Genomic DNA, 17798 nt, shown 5'->3' on the forward strand with positions numbered 1-17798 from the left:
GTCACGGAGAGCGCGGCTGGTGGAGCATCTGCCCTGTGCCGCTCTGGCTCGCAGCCAGGCTGCGCAGTTCGCAGCGAGACGCGACTCCCGCGACTGTGCCCATTAAGGCCACTTCTCTCCTCTGCCCACCTTACTGCCCGCTTGGAATGTTTAGTTCTTTTAAAGAGATAAGTGGAACCCTGATGAACCCTGTGAACCGGCCAAAACCCTGTATCTGTACCCAGCCCAAATCTGTATTTACTGTATGCCACAGCCATTTAATAGCATGCCTTCTCATCGCGGCGGAACAGGCCGCCAGTCTTTCGCTCAAATTTCGTAGGACGCCAGCCAGCACGCCGGAGGATATTTCAGCTTTGAGCCAGGGGGCGCGATGATTTATCCACCTCTGCCATGAATGATGTATGGTCTCTTCCCTTTCAAGACTCGGTGAGAGAATCATTCAGTCGGACCAAACCGAGCCAAGCACCTGGGAGCCAAATCTGAGGCAATCTTTCTGTCTTTACATGACAGGGACTTCGGCCGAATGGCCAGTGGGTTTCATTGCCCTTTTACTTGAAACCTTTTCTTCATTGAATTCCTGTTGTCATGGATACACATAAGTTAACGCATATCAAAGGTTTTCTCGGTTTTGCCTGCGTAAACTGATGAATTTGGAAGTCGATTTTTTATTTTGTAATCATTAATGGTCTCTTTCTTTTGCTCTCTCTCTCTCACTCTCTCTCTCTTTATCGGTCTCTCATATGTTTGCTTTTATGTATGTGTGTGGTGTGTGTGTGTGTTTTTAAGTGTGCGTGTGTGTGTGTGTGTGTGTCTTCCCCACTTTCAGTTCCATTTTACCCTGACTGTTAAATCATCTCACCTCCCTGCTAAGTAAACTTTTCGTATTTTCCCTGCAAACACAGTGGGCCGCCCTGGGAGCACACAGTCAGCCGCTTGTCTCTGAGCGGAGGCGAGCGGGCCGTTGCGCACGGCGGGGTCGGGGGCCTGCTGTGACAGGCTAAATTTGGGCGAGCTCTACATTAAAGACACGCTTTTATCCAACGTTCCGCCCGGCCCTCCCAGCGCAAGGCTTCGCGGTCCCGCCGCTGTGGGAGTTCTTCCCTGACAGCGAGCACGTGTGCTCAGAGGCAGGGGGAAGGAAGTGACATCATTCGTACGCAGAATCAAGGAGGAAGGCATATCGACGTGCCTTCTGTTGTGATTTTCCCGTAGATGAAGGTGTGGCCTTCCTGGCCTTACTTTCACACCCTATTCGCCATTGCACCCTGACCGAAAAACAACACCCTACCTTGTTCATCTTTAGCAGTCGCTATTTTCTCTGGCCGCCCAAACACGTCAGGACCAAGTGCAGCAAAAACAGCAAATTGGCAAGTGGTCAGTAGCTTATTCAGTGTACACTGACCAAAACACAGCAGATGGAACACAGGAGCCCGTCGCACGAATCAAAACTAATATTAACGTGCGTATGTGGGTCTGGTACTGTTTGTACTTCTGAATGCTATCCCCCAGGACAACTTCTACTGCGTGACAAGAGTGTTAATGGGGCATAATGCTCCTGTAATGATGTAATACCCCTCTCCGGCTCTCAATATCAAAATTGCTATAATTTTCATGTTCTGTGACTGTCATTTAAAAACATGGACACCAGTCTTCACTCCTTTATCTTTTCAAGGGGGGAGGGTTGGTGGGCTTAAATTACCCCCTCACAAAAACAAAGTTATGCAGATCCCTTCATATTTACATCATGCCATTGTTTCCCCGTGGTATTTAAATTCTCCAAGGAGACGCTACTTCTCGGCAAGCACATTCCGACATAGTTCCACCTGCTTATTCTCTAGGATTAAGCACCCTGGATGTTTTAGCGCTCTGGGTTATTCTTCCTGTCTGTCATACTTTCATATTCACGCTTTGGAAATTTCCAGAAGGTGCCGTGTATTTACAGTGTCCCGTCTTACCACTCCAGGGCTGACGTCCTTTTTTCCGAGTGCCGTTGCCGTTGACGTCCCCGGGGCTGGAAACGAACGCGTTTTGGTTTTGCGAAGCCACAGGGATGAGCAAGTTTATAGTAGATAGGGAGAAGCCCGTGCCTTCTGTGGGTATTCATCAAAGCAAACTCAAACTTCTATTTAATCTCGAGGTTTATGGTGCTGTGTCCCAGTGTGAGGCTGGTGGGGGGAGTAAGGGCCCAAACAGGCAGGGCCTGCTAGTGATAAGGAGGCTCCAAAAGAGGTATTCAGCGTACCGTTAGCAAGGGATATAACCATTCCCCCATATCCAATCCCAAACTTGAGGTGGTTGATCCTTTATTACATTTCTGTCGCATCCATTCTACCTCTACTTTACACCTGGCTAGCCAGTGGAGGATGGGCTCCCCCTCTATAGCCAGGCTCCCCCCTAGATTTTCTACTATTGGGGAGTTTTTCCTCACCACCGTTCGTGTGTTTTTCTTCCCTTTTCGTCCAGTATTTTAGCTCACTGCTTGCTTTTTTTGTTTTCAGGCCTGGTTTTTGCTCAGTTCTCCTTCTGACTGTTCTCTGTAGAAAGCACTATGCTATTATATTAAATTGTTTCTGATTTTATTTTATTTAAATTTAACCGCACCAGACCCGTGTTCCCATTGTGTCGTGCCTCACTAACCACGCCCTTACCCTGCCCTCAACTGTGTGTCTGGTGTACAGGCACGTATTCCCCACTGCCTGTGTACTTAATGTGAGATTTACTCCAAGCTTGAACAGCTGCATGCTGCTCTGTTGAGGTTAAATATATACGCATTTATATATTCATTATGAGTGCTTTAGTACTAGAGAGAGAGAGAGAGCTGGGGGGTGGGGGTGTGGATGGTAGCATTAATGTGAAGATAAAATCTGTGTAAATAGAGAGCGTTTGTGACTCAGATATCTGGTGGGAGCGCTGACTGCAGAATTAAATATTCATTTCCCCTTTTCTTCAGAGGGAGAGCATTAAAATTCAGAGGCCCTTTTGTTTGGATCGCTTTTCTCGAGCGTAACTGCTCACTGGCTGGGTAAATCGAGTCGAGGGTCTTGCCTTAAACACGAATGCGAGATGCTGAACAGTACGGGCACAGTTCGGGGGCCTGGATGTATAATAACGGGCTGGGAAGGAGCTCTGAATGATCAATGCATCCTGACCTTTGCTGACTCAGCTTTTTTTTTTTTATCCTGCTGACAAATGCGAGCCGATTATGTTTGTTCCTTTATTAATCTTGAGGATAAAATATGCAGCTCTTTGCACCAGGCCATTCAGTGTACACGAATCAAAGTGTTGGTAAGAGCAGGGGTGAACCCCCCCCCCCCCACCCATCTGCCGCTGCTTTGTCCAATCAAGGGGCGCCCTGGTGCATCATGTGACAGCTCAGTCATGACTTCAGTGCAAAACTCCCTGTTACAGTCTTTCACTGGTCTTTTGTCCCCTGATGTTACATAACTACAGCATAAACTAGCACTGGAATTTCCATAGTTCAAAAGAATGGCTGCTGCCCTTTTGATCAATGAGATAAACCACGCAGTTGACTACGGAGTTTCCCTTTATAGATTCAGAGGCAGTTGTCATTCTGCAAGCGATTTTCAACACAAATTATCTTGGAAACAGGCATTATCTTGGAAACAGGTGGTCAGTTTAATTCTGGTTACATGTACATAGACATGGCTCCTTGCACTTACCCCAGGGGGCGAAGACAAGCATACATGTCAGTCAGCCGCACAGGGAGGAGACCTGATTGGCCACTGGCCAGCAGGACCAGTCGCTTGTCTCGCCTTGTTCTCGCCCCACCGACACTGGAACCGGTTTGCTCTGAAAGAAAGTAGGTTAACGGGAGCTTGTACAGTATGGACGTCTGCCAGGATCTGTTGTCTGGTTTGTTTTTGCTTCTTTCTCAGTGTTTATTTTCCCAGTAACCGCCTGAAAGCTAGTGCGTGCTGTCTGTGTGGATGACCCCTGCCCCTCTCCCCCACCTCACCCTCCCTCAGCCAGCTGGGAACAGTTGGCTGTCCAATACCTCCCCATCCCCAACCCCCTCCTCCCGCCCATATTTGTTCCTTGCGTGCCGGCTCCTTGCTGTCACTGTTGAGTCCAGCAGCATTCAATAAACGGCTGTGTTTTGGCTGAGCTGGAGCAATAAAGGGAGCTCCGTACACAGGGATTCTCCACATTCTGGAAATACTGGCTGGCCTCCCTCGGGCAAGAGAGGAAACGGTGGAACAGAGCGCCAGGTCCGCACACCGACGAAGATGTGGCTACCTTGGCTGAACGGGCCTAGCAAAAACACTGATTAGACGTGCACCCACTTTTCCCCCCACAACTGTCGGTTCTGGTTTTCGCCAAGCCATTCCTTGCATTGTTTTGTTTTGCACAGGTCACATAGCATGAGGTAGCCGGCTTTTAAGTGGAGAGCCGCAGCACAGGGCCTGCTGGTTTCCCGAGTCGTGCTCGGCACTTAACTGATCAATGAAAGCAGTTTATTACCCAGTCGACCTTATCTCACCTTATCTGCTTTGGTTGGCGATTTTAACACAGAGACAGAAGCAGCCAGCCCTGTGACTCTGCAGGACCAGGGTCGGCCACCCCTGAAATAGTGTATAAATAAATGAAGATGTCAGGCTTAGGTGTCAGAGTATCGCTAAGGGGGAAAGGGCAGGAAAGCCCAGGCTTGCCTACAGAAGCTGGTTCTTGATTCTGAAGCTGAAGTTGAAGCTGTGCCCTGTAGCGTCCAGTGGAAGGGACAAAAGATGTTGATAAAATGATGACATTATCATCATATGAGATAGGAATAAATAATAATCACATTTGTCACAGTCCTCAATCTCCTTATGAAAATGTAAAACACATTATGTATCATCGATAAAATTTTATTTGGTTTGTTGATTGGTCCGTCGATTGTGCCTTGCTTTGCAGAAGTGCCGATGGTGCTGGTTCTCTTCACCTTGGTGACCCTGGTCTGGCTATGGGCGGGGCTCCACATGGCCTACAGATATCTGTGGACGTTCATTCTCTTAGTCATCTTCAACTTCCTGCTGGTAAGAGAGCCGTCATCAACATGCTGTCTCTATTCCCATTTCCTGTCACTATTATAATTTCCTGTTTCTATCCCCATTTCCTGTTACTATCCTCATTTCCTTTCACTATCCTGATTTCCTGTTACTATTCTCATTTCCTGTTTCTATCCCCATTTCCTGTCACTATCCCCATTTCCAGTTACTATCCCCATTTCCTCTTATTGTGCTGATATTAATCTGGTTGATTTCTTTGTTGTTGCCATGGTTGTCCCAGAAAGGTCTGTGCAGTCTCTCTTTCGTCACACAGAGAGGGAGGGTTTTCAGTTGAAAGGAATGTACAGTATGTCCCTCTATCAATGTGCAACTCACTCACCTGCAGTCTTAACTGTATGAAAGGTACTCCTCTAAACTGACTTCACAGTTTAGCTAATGGGCCATAGAGCAAAACACACTAGCTGACAGCACACACTAAAGTGGAGAATGTGTGCTTATCTTCCCTCTGCCAAGTTGACAGGGCATTGTAGCACTGCAGCAGGCCCGTGGAAAGCCGTAATTTGAGTGAGCCTGCTCATTCTCTAGCTGCTATTTTTTATGAGAACTGATTTTCAAAGACTTGGCGTGCATGTAAGATATCGATCGACAAAGGCAGTTCCTATAATGGAGCGGTGGTGACCCTGTCTGTATCAATGAATGTGGTATTGTTTACTTTGAAACTATCCTTAGATGTGCGAACAAAAGAAACGCATCCTCTGCTTTTGAATGATGCTTGTGGGATGCTGATGGTCACTTTTCCGCAGAATGTACTTCTCACACACCAGTCAATTTCAGGGTTCCCATGGTAAATTCCTCAAATATGTTCTCATCAAAAAACTCATGGAAAGATGACCAATATCTCACTGTCCTTGAGAGTCAAGTAAATTTGCCCAAGTTTTTGTTGTTCTTTTCCATTTGATAGACATTGAAATACACCCATCATTCTTGCTTGCTCATTAGCTTGATGTCATTTTCTATCATACCAATATGCTAATAATGTTGATAAACTGATCAATGTTATATATAGTGAGCTTCATAATGTTTGGGACATATTTTTTCTTGATTTGGTTCTGTACTCTACAATTTTAGATTTGTAATTTTAAAAATTCACGTGATGAAAGTGCCCTGAAATTGTGGGGCTATGTACAAAGTGCTGTAATTTATACAATGTGAAACCAAAATATGAAAATACCCTTAAATAAAATCTGAGAATGTGCGCTTTGACCTCATGTGAATTGTTTAAGTGCAGAGCCAAATCAATAACAAATCAATCAGTCATTGCACCAAACATTATGCAGGTCACTGTAGGTCTGAGCCCTGTTTTCTGTGATGAAATGTTATAATGTCTTATGTATGTTAGAATATCAATATTGCTGCTCGAGTATCAACGTGCGTGATAAACTGACAGATATCTGTATATTGGGGTATATACACTATACAGCTCTCTAATCTCGGTTTGTGAAATTCATCAACGTTCATCAGCTGTTGCCCCACAGCAGATAATCAGCCATGTTCTGCGTTGTTGAACACTGTTGAAAACCTTGACCTTTTGTTACCCGACTGCATAATCGGTGGCTGACTGGCTGGTGGATAATCTACTGTATATAGAGTGGAAGTAAGACAGTGAATGGCATCTTTATTGGGTCTTATTGATCAACAGACCCGTAAGCTAGACAAATCAGTACTTGGGTACAAATCAGTAATGAGGTATATGTCAAGTAGAATATTTTAAGAACATAAAATGACCAATATTAAGGAGATTAAAATGTTGTTATTTGAAAGGGGTGTTGATTTATGATATCTTAACATTGTTGGCTGATAGCCATTCTTTTAACTGAAAAACTGCAGAAATAGACTCCATAGTGTTCAGTCCTTCTCATCCTCAGACAGAACGTGCACTGTCTGTTGGAAAACAGCAAAAAATAGTCCTGTGGTAGTGGTAGTCCTGGCTTAAGGATGTGTGGGGAGGGGGGCGTTATTCTGTGTGATGTCTCACTTCAGGACAGGGCAGGTCCCGAGGGCGTCTTCTGAAACCTCTGAACAAAAGTTGCGATTGTTTCCACTCGGATTCCTGCCCCAATTAGCTACGGCGCTAACAGCTAGCACAGTAACTGGCTCTGCCCCAGCCACATCCGCCCCAGAGAAGCACTAGAGCCCTTTCCACCCACCAATAAAGGAAGCAGCCACTTCCCATCAACCCCGTGGAAGACCATTGAACAAGGTGGCATTTGAAAGCATCCTGTTTTCCACCTTACTGTACGAAACACTGCTGAGGTGGCAGTGTGTAGATCGATTTAAAGGCCTGTATTCTGGATACAGATATTGTCAAATCCAAAAGACCATCCTTTATAATAAACACTCAATATCTAGCACAATTGATTAGCTGTAAAAAAATTAATAAAGGAAAATGAAAAAACACATCTGACCTTTAGATGGAAGGAGTTAGCAACTGCAGCATTAACAAAATAAATACCAGTCATTTGTTTCTTTGAAGCACTGACACCGTAAAACAGGCCAAATGCAAAAAAAAAAAAAAAAAAAAAAAACGTGATCAAGATAATTAAAGTACAGCCTTCAAGAAATTTCTTTCAGCGATTATATATGCAAAAAAAAAAAAAAAACACCTGAGGTTGTGCCAACAAGAGGACAGCAGAACATTTCACCTTTTTGTCAGGTCATCAACTATTGATCACCTTCTTTTTCTAGAACTACAAGCTACTATTTAATACTTAAGTCTGACATATCCGAATGTCCTGTGAACAATGTCATGTACTTTTCTTAGTGACTTCTGTCACCCATTGGCTGTGTCATTTTAATCCATCATAATGATTGCCAGCAGCTGTTCACTTTCCAAAGTCCAGCTCGCTGAGTGGTTGGTTCAATCAGTGCGCAGTGTGGTGATCTTTACTTTTAAGTAATCATTAACCGTGGAGTCATTTCCCTTCACAACTCAAGCTTAAATGAATGAACGTGTTGTGTTCACAGAGATAAGAGTAACTCTTCCAAAAGTATTGCGGAAAAGCTGTAAAACAACTGTGTGTTTATGTGAATGCTCCCATTTTAGGCCATTCAGTCCAAAAATGCAACGTTATTCCTCATACATAGTTGTAAATACTGCTTTGGTAGATCAAGATACATGGTTTTATGGTCCATCCATCTATCCATCCATTATCTATTCCCACTTATCCTGGGCAGGGTTGCGGGGGTTGCTGGAACCTATCTCAGCGTGCATTGGGCAAGAGTCAGGATTACACCCTAGACAGGCCGCCAATCTATCGCAGGGCACACACACCGTTCACACACCATTCACTCACACACTCATACCGATTAGCCTACCTGCATGTATTTGGACTGTGGGAGGAAATCCGCACGGACACGGGGAGAATATGCCCCCGTGGCATATGCCCCAGGCCGGGATTCAAACCCAGGACCTTTTTGCAAAACAAATTTCTCACATCCTACCGCACAGAGAAGCAAGTGTATCTAATCCTTTTTCTAAACATACAGGTTTATAATGACTGTGGGTCAGGGCAGCTTTGGTCAAAGTGTTCCATCAAGCAATACTGGCAACAAGCTGCAAAACCTGTGTGAAGGGACTTAGTATACATCTGGTGCACCAGACCATGTGCTGCTTGTTAGCAGTGCCCAAGAGGCAGGGGAAAACCAGGTTAACAGTGTACTACTTTAATCTCCAACAGCTCTATGGTCACTGTTCTCTAATGTCAGCTTTCAGAGCTACTTGATATAAGCTGGCTGTCTGTCTGGGGTGGTTCCTCAGCGTCATATACTGTACAGTGCATCCTTCGTATTCAGATATGTGGTACTTTTTTCAGTTCTAAACACGGCCATTTTCTACTTGTGTTTTATATGTGATTTGCTTTGGCACTGTTGAAGATTCACTGGTATAAAAGTCACTATGGCTTGTCAAATGTTTTTTTCACTTTTTTAAGAAAGAGCTAGAATAACCCTGGTGCCCCGGTCAAATTCCCACAAAACAGCAGGACAGGGCATTTTGGCACCTTTCCCCTAAATCTGATTGGCTGTGTATTCTTTTGCATTCCCTCCACACTTTGAATCTCCAAGTCATCCCTGCAAATGAGTTCCCAGGTGGCCTGCCAGTTAAATAAAGGTAAAGTATATGAAAAACATAGCAAGTATACAAATAGCCGAATCGTTTTTCTCGATGCCGACCTACGTGCGACTGTTCTTTAGTCATCTCTGTTTTGCATGCGATTTGCTTTGGTGGAGACCCTAGGAACTCTAAGTGTCGAATGGATGCAGGTATAAAAGCCAGAGTGGGTCGTCAAATAGTGTTCCCAATCACCTCTGCTTCTGATTCAATAGAAGGCCAAGAAGTGCACATGGTTGTGCATGCTGAGAGGAAACCAGATAATCCCTGGACACGTTATCAACTGACAAGCAAACAAGCGATACGCAAAAAATGTGCCGTCGATTTGTATCGGGCACAGTGATAACGAAAGGACCGCATATACATATAAAATTTAATTTCCACCGAACGAGTCTTCTCTGGTTGCTGTGAATCTGTGAATTTTGAATCTGACAGCGATTGCGGAAAAAGATTGCTTTACACAGCGTTTGTTTTGTGAGGGCCTTTTGTTTTCCTTCTCGGAAACCCTTTGTGGCGTTTTATTTTCTCGTTAGTTTTCTGTGATGCTGATTTTCCGTTCTCAGATCGTGTCGCCGGCACCGCTGTGGCGTTTACTGCAGCAGCGTGTTTGGCGTCGGGTTTTAACCACACCTGGCTGGGGAAAAGGAGTAAACAGACGCAGATGTCTCAGCTGACGTTTGGTGTGCAGTGGGCTGTGTGTGTGTGTGTGTGTGTGTGTGTGTGCGTGTGTGTGTGTGTGTGTGTGTGCGTGTGAGCATGCGTGTGTGTGGGGTGGAGGGTGAGGGGGGGGGGATGTGTGGACAGTCTTTAATGAAGCAGCTAATGGCGGGATATCCAGTCTCAGTCGTAGAGAGCCGCAGGGTACGCTGGGTTTTGTAGTCACTTAGCGCTCGATCAGTCAGTTGCAGCCACTCTCCACACAGCCCTCTCACCTCCCCTGGATTCATGGGTCTGATATAGGTGCTGATTTTAAGGTTAAAACAGAACCCGGCGAGCCATATGGCTCTCCAGGAGCAGGGCTGGGGATACCTCAGGTAGCAACCAACCCTCCTTGACTCCGAAGCCCCTGCCCTTCACCCCACATTCCACACAGTAGGATGTCCAGTCTTAATATAACTCTAACAGAGTACGTATGAGTTCAATAGAGACCATATGTACTCTGTAAGAGTTGATTTAACACTGAGCATTTTACTGTGCACGTCAGATCTGTCCCACACACAGGATGGAAGACCATCATTTTATCAGTTTTTTTATCTGCAGTTTTTTTTTTTTTTTTTTGCTTGACAAATATTGAAATAATCAGATCTCCATGGCTCTATTTACCTCTCCAGGCGACGGTCTGGCTGAGATTGCCACCGCCGGTAAGCGCGCTAGCATTGTTTCCTTTCTTTTTAAACAATGGAGGACGTGCAGGACAGGACAACGTGCAGGTGACTTTTCTGTATCCTGAAAGAAGCACTCGCTGTAAATAAGCTCCCCTTCATTGTAATTTAAATTTCCGCCCCGTGCGTTTTTTTTGGCCGAGAGAACTGATTCGTCGTCATTTTCGGCAATTGTTCCCCATCGTCCGCCTCGGAACGATCACGTAAACAGATTAGAGCTGGAAAAACAAATAAGACCTATTTTAGGAGTCCCACTCTGACGCCTTCCAGCGAAGCAGTTTCTCTGGAGAGCCAATCAAGCCTTGCATGTACACACACACACACACACACGTACACGCGCACACAGACAATCATTCATACACACAGGCAGATACACATACACGCCCGTGCACATATAAGAAAACAGGCATGCATGTACACACACACACACACACACACACACACACACTTGACCCAACCCCTTAGAGTCGCTCACAGCGTCAGTAACGATCGCGCCCTCTCCCCGACATGGAGTCCGTCTGGCAATAAAGGCGACAGGCCAGGAACACTTACATAACCGGCGCAAAGCTATAAAATATGTTCTGCAGGTCTGTCCGGTGTCGCCATAGCGGGGCTGATCTTTCTTTATCAGATTCAGATAATAAGGCCGTGATGGAGGCTCCTCGTTCGGGCCATAAATGTGCTTTTAAAGGCGCCGCATCGGTGCGTGTGAGTCCGTGACCTTTGACGACGCATCGAGTTCCTCTTTAATTACTGGAGTGGAATTATCTCTGGCATTCATAAGTATTGCTCTGTGTGACCTGTTCATGGCAAATCTGTGTTTTTCAAGCTTGTGTCTCTTGCCTCTCTGTGTAGTCTTATGTAACATTAAGCCATCAAGCCAAATGAGTACGTTAATGGGAAATTAGTTATTTACCTGATGCGTTACCCTCCACAGTCAACTCTATATGGAACATTGTCAAAGTTTAGCTTTGGAATGATAGAACAGGCCAATGAGCAAATGTGTCTTTGTTTCTGTTACTGACCCCAAAACAAACCTATTCTATGAGTGCTAGTTATGGGGTATCTATGCTTCCTATTACTTCTATAATAGGTGATAGGTGTGGATTTTGATTTAAAAATCTATGGCAAGTCACCTTTTTTTAGCATCAGTCCTCTGGAGCTTAAAAACCCCAGCTTGTCATAAATGAAGTAGACGTGTTTGTTTAGTGGAGTGCACAGTATTCACATGGGAAGGTGAGGGGGTTGGGCGTGCGGATGTTTTAGTGGGTTAGGCTCTGTTGTAGTCTCTGCTGGTTTGCGTGCTAGGGGGTAGTGGCCTGTGCTGGTGCTCAGCGGGGGGTGGTGGGGGGGGGGGGCATGTCACATGACTCGGGGAAGCGTGTCTGCGCCCAGGAGAGGGCTGGGTACATGTACATCCAGGTGGGGGGTTGACGAGGCGAAACGGAGGGTTTTTGCATCATGCATGAAAGGAATGTGTGCCAAACGCAAGGATTGTCACGTGACCCCTCCTGACCCTCCCCACACAGACACACAAGCACGCACACACACACACACACAAGCACGCACACACACACACATCTGCATACACACATAAACACACACACACTAGCTTTCCCTCACATCTCCAGCCTGGCCCCCCGTTTGTGGAACTGACAGCGACATCTCCTCCTTCACCATGGAGATTCGTACAGACTCAGAGTGATGGGGGTGAGGGGTGAATGGGGGGACAACACGTCTGGAGGAAGCCATGGGGAAAATGCGTTTTAAAATTTCTGGGTCATGAGAGAGACATAAAATGGGGCTGAGCACGCTACCAACGGAGTAACTCGCACGCACACAAACTCACACTCAAAGTAAGGACACACAGACACACACACCTCAAGTAAGGACATAAACTAACCCAGTGTAAGGACATACACACACATGCGCACACACATACACACACACACACACACACACACACACACACACACACACACACACACACACACACCCAAAGTAAGGATGCACTCAACCACCCAAAGTAAAGACACACAGACACACACACCTCAAGTAAGGACATAAACTAACCCAGTGTAAGGACATACACACACATACACACACACACACACACACACACGCACACACACCCAAAGTAAGGATGCACTCAACCACCCAAAGTAAAGACACACAGACATACACACCTCAAGTAAGGGCATAAACTAACCCAGTGTAAGGACATACACACACATACACACACACACACACACACACACACACCCAAAGTCAGGATGCACTCAACCACCCAAGTAAAGACACACAGACATACACACCTCAAGTAAGGGCATAAACTAACCCAGTGTAAGGACATACACACATGCGCACACACACCCAAAGTAAAGACACACACACCCATAGTAACACATCCAGGAAAGGAAAAGCATGGGGTGCTGGAGAAGAGGGTGGGGGGGAGAGTCTGCCTCCACCTTTTAATTATCCAGCGTGACGCTCTTGTTGCGTTTGTTGCAAAATGACTGGACGCAGTGGGATATTTCACATTCTATAGTATAGGCACTCTATACTAATCAGAGGTTGTCTGGCTGTTTAGGGGGGGGACCGCAGCTGGATAATTGTGGTGGTGACGGTTGTGATGATGTCACCAGGTTTCACACAGACTCGTCTCGGTCAAAAAGTCAGACGGGTCAGGTCCTGGGAACTTCACTTTGTACGCTCCAGCCTCACCTCAACCTGTGTGAGGCAGGAAGCAGGCTACATTACCTCAGCTGTCTTTACACGTCAGACTACCTGCACTATTATACTAATAACTCACAGAACGTACTGGAGTCTGCACTGCCCCTTGAACACTGATGGATCATCTAAGCGCTTGTTGGTTGCCATGGTTCCCATGGAAAGGGGGAAGGGCTGTAGACTTGTGGGAGCATTAGCACTGGGAGCATTCACACTGTGTGTTCAGCTATTGTGTAGCAAACAGCACACCTGCGCAGCTCTGTTTGGGTAAATAAGCTAATGGAGCTCTGCTGTCTGCTGTAGCTCTCTGAGCAGTTTGCGGTGGCAGAAACTGAAACCCTTCTTTGCTAGAGAAGACATTTTGTTCCTGTAATGAGCAATACTGTGAAGCTCAGTCTTAATTTTTTAAGGTTTCAAAAACATGTGATTAAAATGTCCTTAACTGAACATTCTAATGCTGACGTGACAATGGTGTGTCTCCTGATAATTGAAAGCAGTGGAGTTCTAGAACACTGACTTAGAATTTTGAAGGAAAAAAAAACATTCCAAAAAACCTGCTCTTCAAAGGGTTAAAGAGTAATTGCACTCACTGTTTCAGCCTGGCTCTGCCTACTACACAGTTTTGATAAATGCATCCTGGGGTGGGTGGAATAGGTGTGTCCATCTCATTTGCATAAAGTATTCTATAAGAAAAATAATTTGTACAGTTTAGCTGCGCCTGGCTCATGAAACTCAGATCAAACTGTAAAACTAGGGGTTGCAGATAAAATATGAATAGCGATTCCACAATTACATGGCCTATTTCTCACCTCAAATGTTTTCAGATTTTAGTGGACTGTTTAGGTGGGATATCAGAAAGTTTCTTTGGTTTGAAAAACGGGCTGAAACCAGTTCAGCCAGTCAGGTGCTGGCAGTGTTTCATCGTATTAAAAAGTAAATGGACAAATTTGTGGGCGGCTAAAATTTTCTGGCTGGATATCTTGATTGACATCTACGTGATGTAGTGAGTACCTCAAAAGAGGTACTCTCATGTCACAATTGGGGCAGGGCCAGATGGCATTTTTCAAATGTTAGAGGGAAGCACCAATACATTTTCTACCAGTTTTTTCTGCCTTATAACATTATTTCAGAAATGTTGAAACAACAGCATGGATTAAAATGTTTCATTATAAAGTAGGCATACAAGCATGTTACAGCCAAAAAATGTCATCGTGGGTGTAATTACCCTTTAAAGACCCACCCCACTAAGCATTGTGGTTACATTTTTCAGAGGGAGTTTTACAGAGAAAAGTATATAAATTATTAAATGACATCATTAAGTTTAGGCAATTTCCAGATGCTCTGGTCCAGATTGACTTGCATAAATTCACACACAAAGCTTTAGGCAACAAAATGCAGATGGCAAGTCATTAGAGTAACAACTGACCGTAGCAGTTAATACATAACTTATTCACAAATAGTAAATATGTAAACCTACAACATAAAGTTAAGCCCCATAGTGTGTGCAAGAGAGAGACTGTGAATGTAGTGCTTCTGGTACGTCATCGTGACATGAATGATTTGCGTGAGTCCAGCATTCCACCTTGTCTGTCATTGACCTCTGACCTTGGTTCCTATTGGTTTGCAGGGCCTGTACGTCCTGGTAGTGTACGTCATCATGCACAACCAGCTGTGCTGGCCAGTGAAGGCCAGCTACACCGTGGAAATGAACGGCCACGGCACCCTAGATTCCCCCTTCCAGGCCGGTGCCACGCCCTCTGTGGGCGGGGAGATCAGCAAGTCCACCCAGAACCTTATCAGCGCCATGGAGGAGGTAAGACATAACCCCACCCCTTTACTAAGCCTCACCCCTCCCTGATATCTGTTTGCAGCTAGGCCCAACCGGTATGTGCATCACCATTACATTATGTTACGTTGCATTACATTACGGTGTTATGCACAGTTTTTTTGTAGCTTTTTACATAGTATCCATTTATACAGCTGGATACATACTGAAGCAATTTATGCTATGAACCTTTAAGGGTACAATAAGCGTGTCCTATGAGAGAATTGCACCTGCAGTCTTTAGAGTACAGATCTCGTCCCCTAACCATTATACCACACTGCCACCACCACCAAACAATTTCTTACCTAATAACTGCAGGGAAAGAGGAACACATTCTGCGGAATAGGCCTTTTGGATGAATCAGCAAGTTGCCAATTAGTTACATGTTTGTCAGAAGGCTGAGAAGCTGCCACTTGCCTTAGATCATTCCATCCTCTCAGAATCTGAGTAATCCCAAATATCTCCTGACTAATGAAGCTCACCTCAAAGCCCTCTTGGCTGCGTGCGTGCCTGATACGGAGTCCGGGACGGGTTTAATTTACTTTAGCCCCCGCACGGCCCACGGAAGTCTCCAGAGGATTCCCGTAATCCTGTTTCGCCCGTCAGAGCACATTTTAGGCGCTGGGAAGGTGGCCCCCTGGGATGAGGAATGTGTGAAAGGGGGAGAAAAAAAGAGGCGGAATCTCTCCCGTTCCTCAAAGCAGCAGGGATGGATCCACGGGTCCCAGATGGTGCCTAATACACTCCCGTTCGAGGCTTGGCCAGATTCCATCGGCCTGAAGCAGGAAGCATTAAGTAGCTTCCCTGACTCTCTGGTACCAGAATCACAGATATGGCTTCAGTCTAGCCCAGGGGTGGGCAATTCAGGTCTTGAAGGGTCAGTTCATTTCCACCAATTACCCTGGAGTTGTTTGGCTGTATACACCAACACTCGTTCACTCATAGCTCAGATCTGAGTAAAATGTTTCATATAGGGACACGAGACGTCTTCGGCTGTCATTCATGCCCTTATCATGAAATGTACGTAGCTGAATTGTCAGACGGCTTAAATGCTAGGCTAATTGAATAATTAAGGCCAGTAGTTGCCATGAAAACCAGAAACAGATACGGCCCTTGTTGCCCACCGCTGGTCTAGACCCAGGGGACAGTATGTTAATCAGTCTCTCAGCACCATTCTGCAGGGTTTAAAGGTCTCAGTTATTTTCTCAAGAGAATTAAGCACTCACCTGTCTGTTTGTGCCATTATATTAATTTATAAGTATAACGGAATAGGAAGCAATGTGTGTGCTTGGAGAGAGAATGGCAAATGATCTTGGAGAATGGTGCGTGTATGTGTGTGTGTGTGTGTGTGTGTGTGTTTGTTTGACCCCTGTGCCATGGTGAGGAGTTAGGGTAAACATTATGTGAAGGGGAGATTACTGCAAGCGACCTGATGTGTCAACTAATCTGACTAATTAAATGACTTGTGTGCTGTGCTGTGCTGTTGCCATGGCAACACTTCCTGATTCTGGGCTAACTTGAAGCTGCCATGATCTATGCTTTTGTTGCTTTTTCTGGATGGAGCCAGGCTGCCCATTCCCATGAGGAGAGAGGGTTACTTTGGAGTTATCTCTGATGGCCCTAGATAGGGGGCACAGGCCCCGATATTAATGGCAAGTCACAGAGCCACTTCTCTCTCTCTTTCGTGCAGTTTCTCCATCAGCTAGCAGCAGGCTGGGGTTGTAAAATAGATTAATTGTGATCAGGTTGATAGAGGTTCAGCTCCCATCTATTGCTTTGGCACGAGGTGCTTAGCCTCAATAACCTTCAAATCCCAAGTTATATAATTTTATATATGTGAACTCGGTAGGTTCTTTGCTACCAAGCTTTCAAAAAGTAATTGGATTATTTTTAAAGTATTTGAAAATAGCGCCATTTTATCACATGGTTGACACATCCTCCCATATGGATGGATGGATGGATGGACTTGCTGTTCCACTCTCTGTTACACTCTACCCTGGAGACTGCATGCTCATACTGCACTGATCATGGGTCAGTCTACCACTTATACAGTCTGCACATCATTGGCAACCATATGACAGAATTCAGATCCTGGATCTGACCATCGGAACATTACTAGCACCCATGAGGTTAATTTGCATATGCGTGTTCTATAGCCGGGTTCAGGTTACTCAGAGCCCTAATGCCCTTCACCCGGGAAAACCAGCTTGTCACATTATGTCAAAGATTATAAACCGCGCACAATCGCTGACCTCACCCTCACCCCTGGACTCTCAGCTAACCTTTGTAGAGCCATGACAACCTAAACTTCCAATGACCCCCCTCTCTGTCTCAGATAAGATTATCTGGAGGGCTAGGCTGTGCTGGTGTAATGCTGTTTAGGTTGGGGATACAAAATGGCTTTATTTTGTCTGTGTTTGGAAGCACTGCGTTTAGGAAAGAAATGGGAACATCTTGTAGCCCATCGGCTATTTTTAGGCATTTTTAGGTGTGAAAAGTGGTGTGTCACCATTTTTTTCCTTCTTTCTGTGTTGTTGTTTCTTTGTTCTTGAATATATTATTCTGTTTGTGTACCGTTTTGTATTTGTGTGTGTGTGTATGTTTGACTGTGGTTGTATGTATGTGCGTGGGTTTCTGTGAGTGAGTGTGTATGTGTGTCTGTCTGTCTATTTGTTTGTCTCTGTATG

The 17798-nt window shown here is 45.4% G+C and overlaps 1 protein-coding gene across 4 annotated transcripts in view; it reads left to right on the top strand.

The window, feature by feature from the left end:
• The window catches only part of adgrv1 (adhesion G protein-coupled receptor V1), a 156902-nt gene that overhangs the window by 134637 nt on the left and 4467 nt on the right, over positions 1-17798 (top strand). For all 4 annotated transcript variants that reach the window (XM_035379888.1, XM_035379889.1, XM_035379890.1 and 1 more), the window contains 2 exons: positions 4912-5033; positions 14914-15099. In XM_035379888.1, the coding sequence (XP_035235779.1) occupies positions 4912-5033; positions 14914-15099 (308 nt within the window). The remainder of the gene's footprint in view (positions 1-4911; positions 5034-14913; positions 15100-17798) is intronic.

This window comes from Anguilla anguilla, chromosome 10 (genome assembly GCF_013347855.1).
Source record: "Anguilla anguilla isolate fAngAng1 chromosome 10, fAngAng1.pri, whole genome shotgun sequence".
Taxonomy (NCBI): Eukaryota; Metazoa; Chordata; class Actinopteri; order Anguilliformes; family Anguillidae; genus Anguilla; species Anguilla anguilla.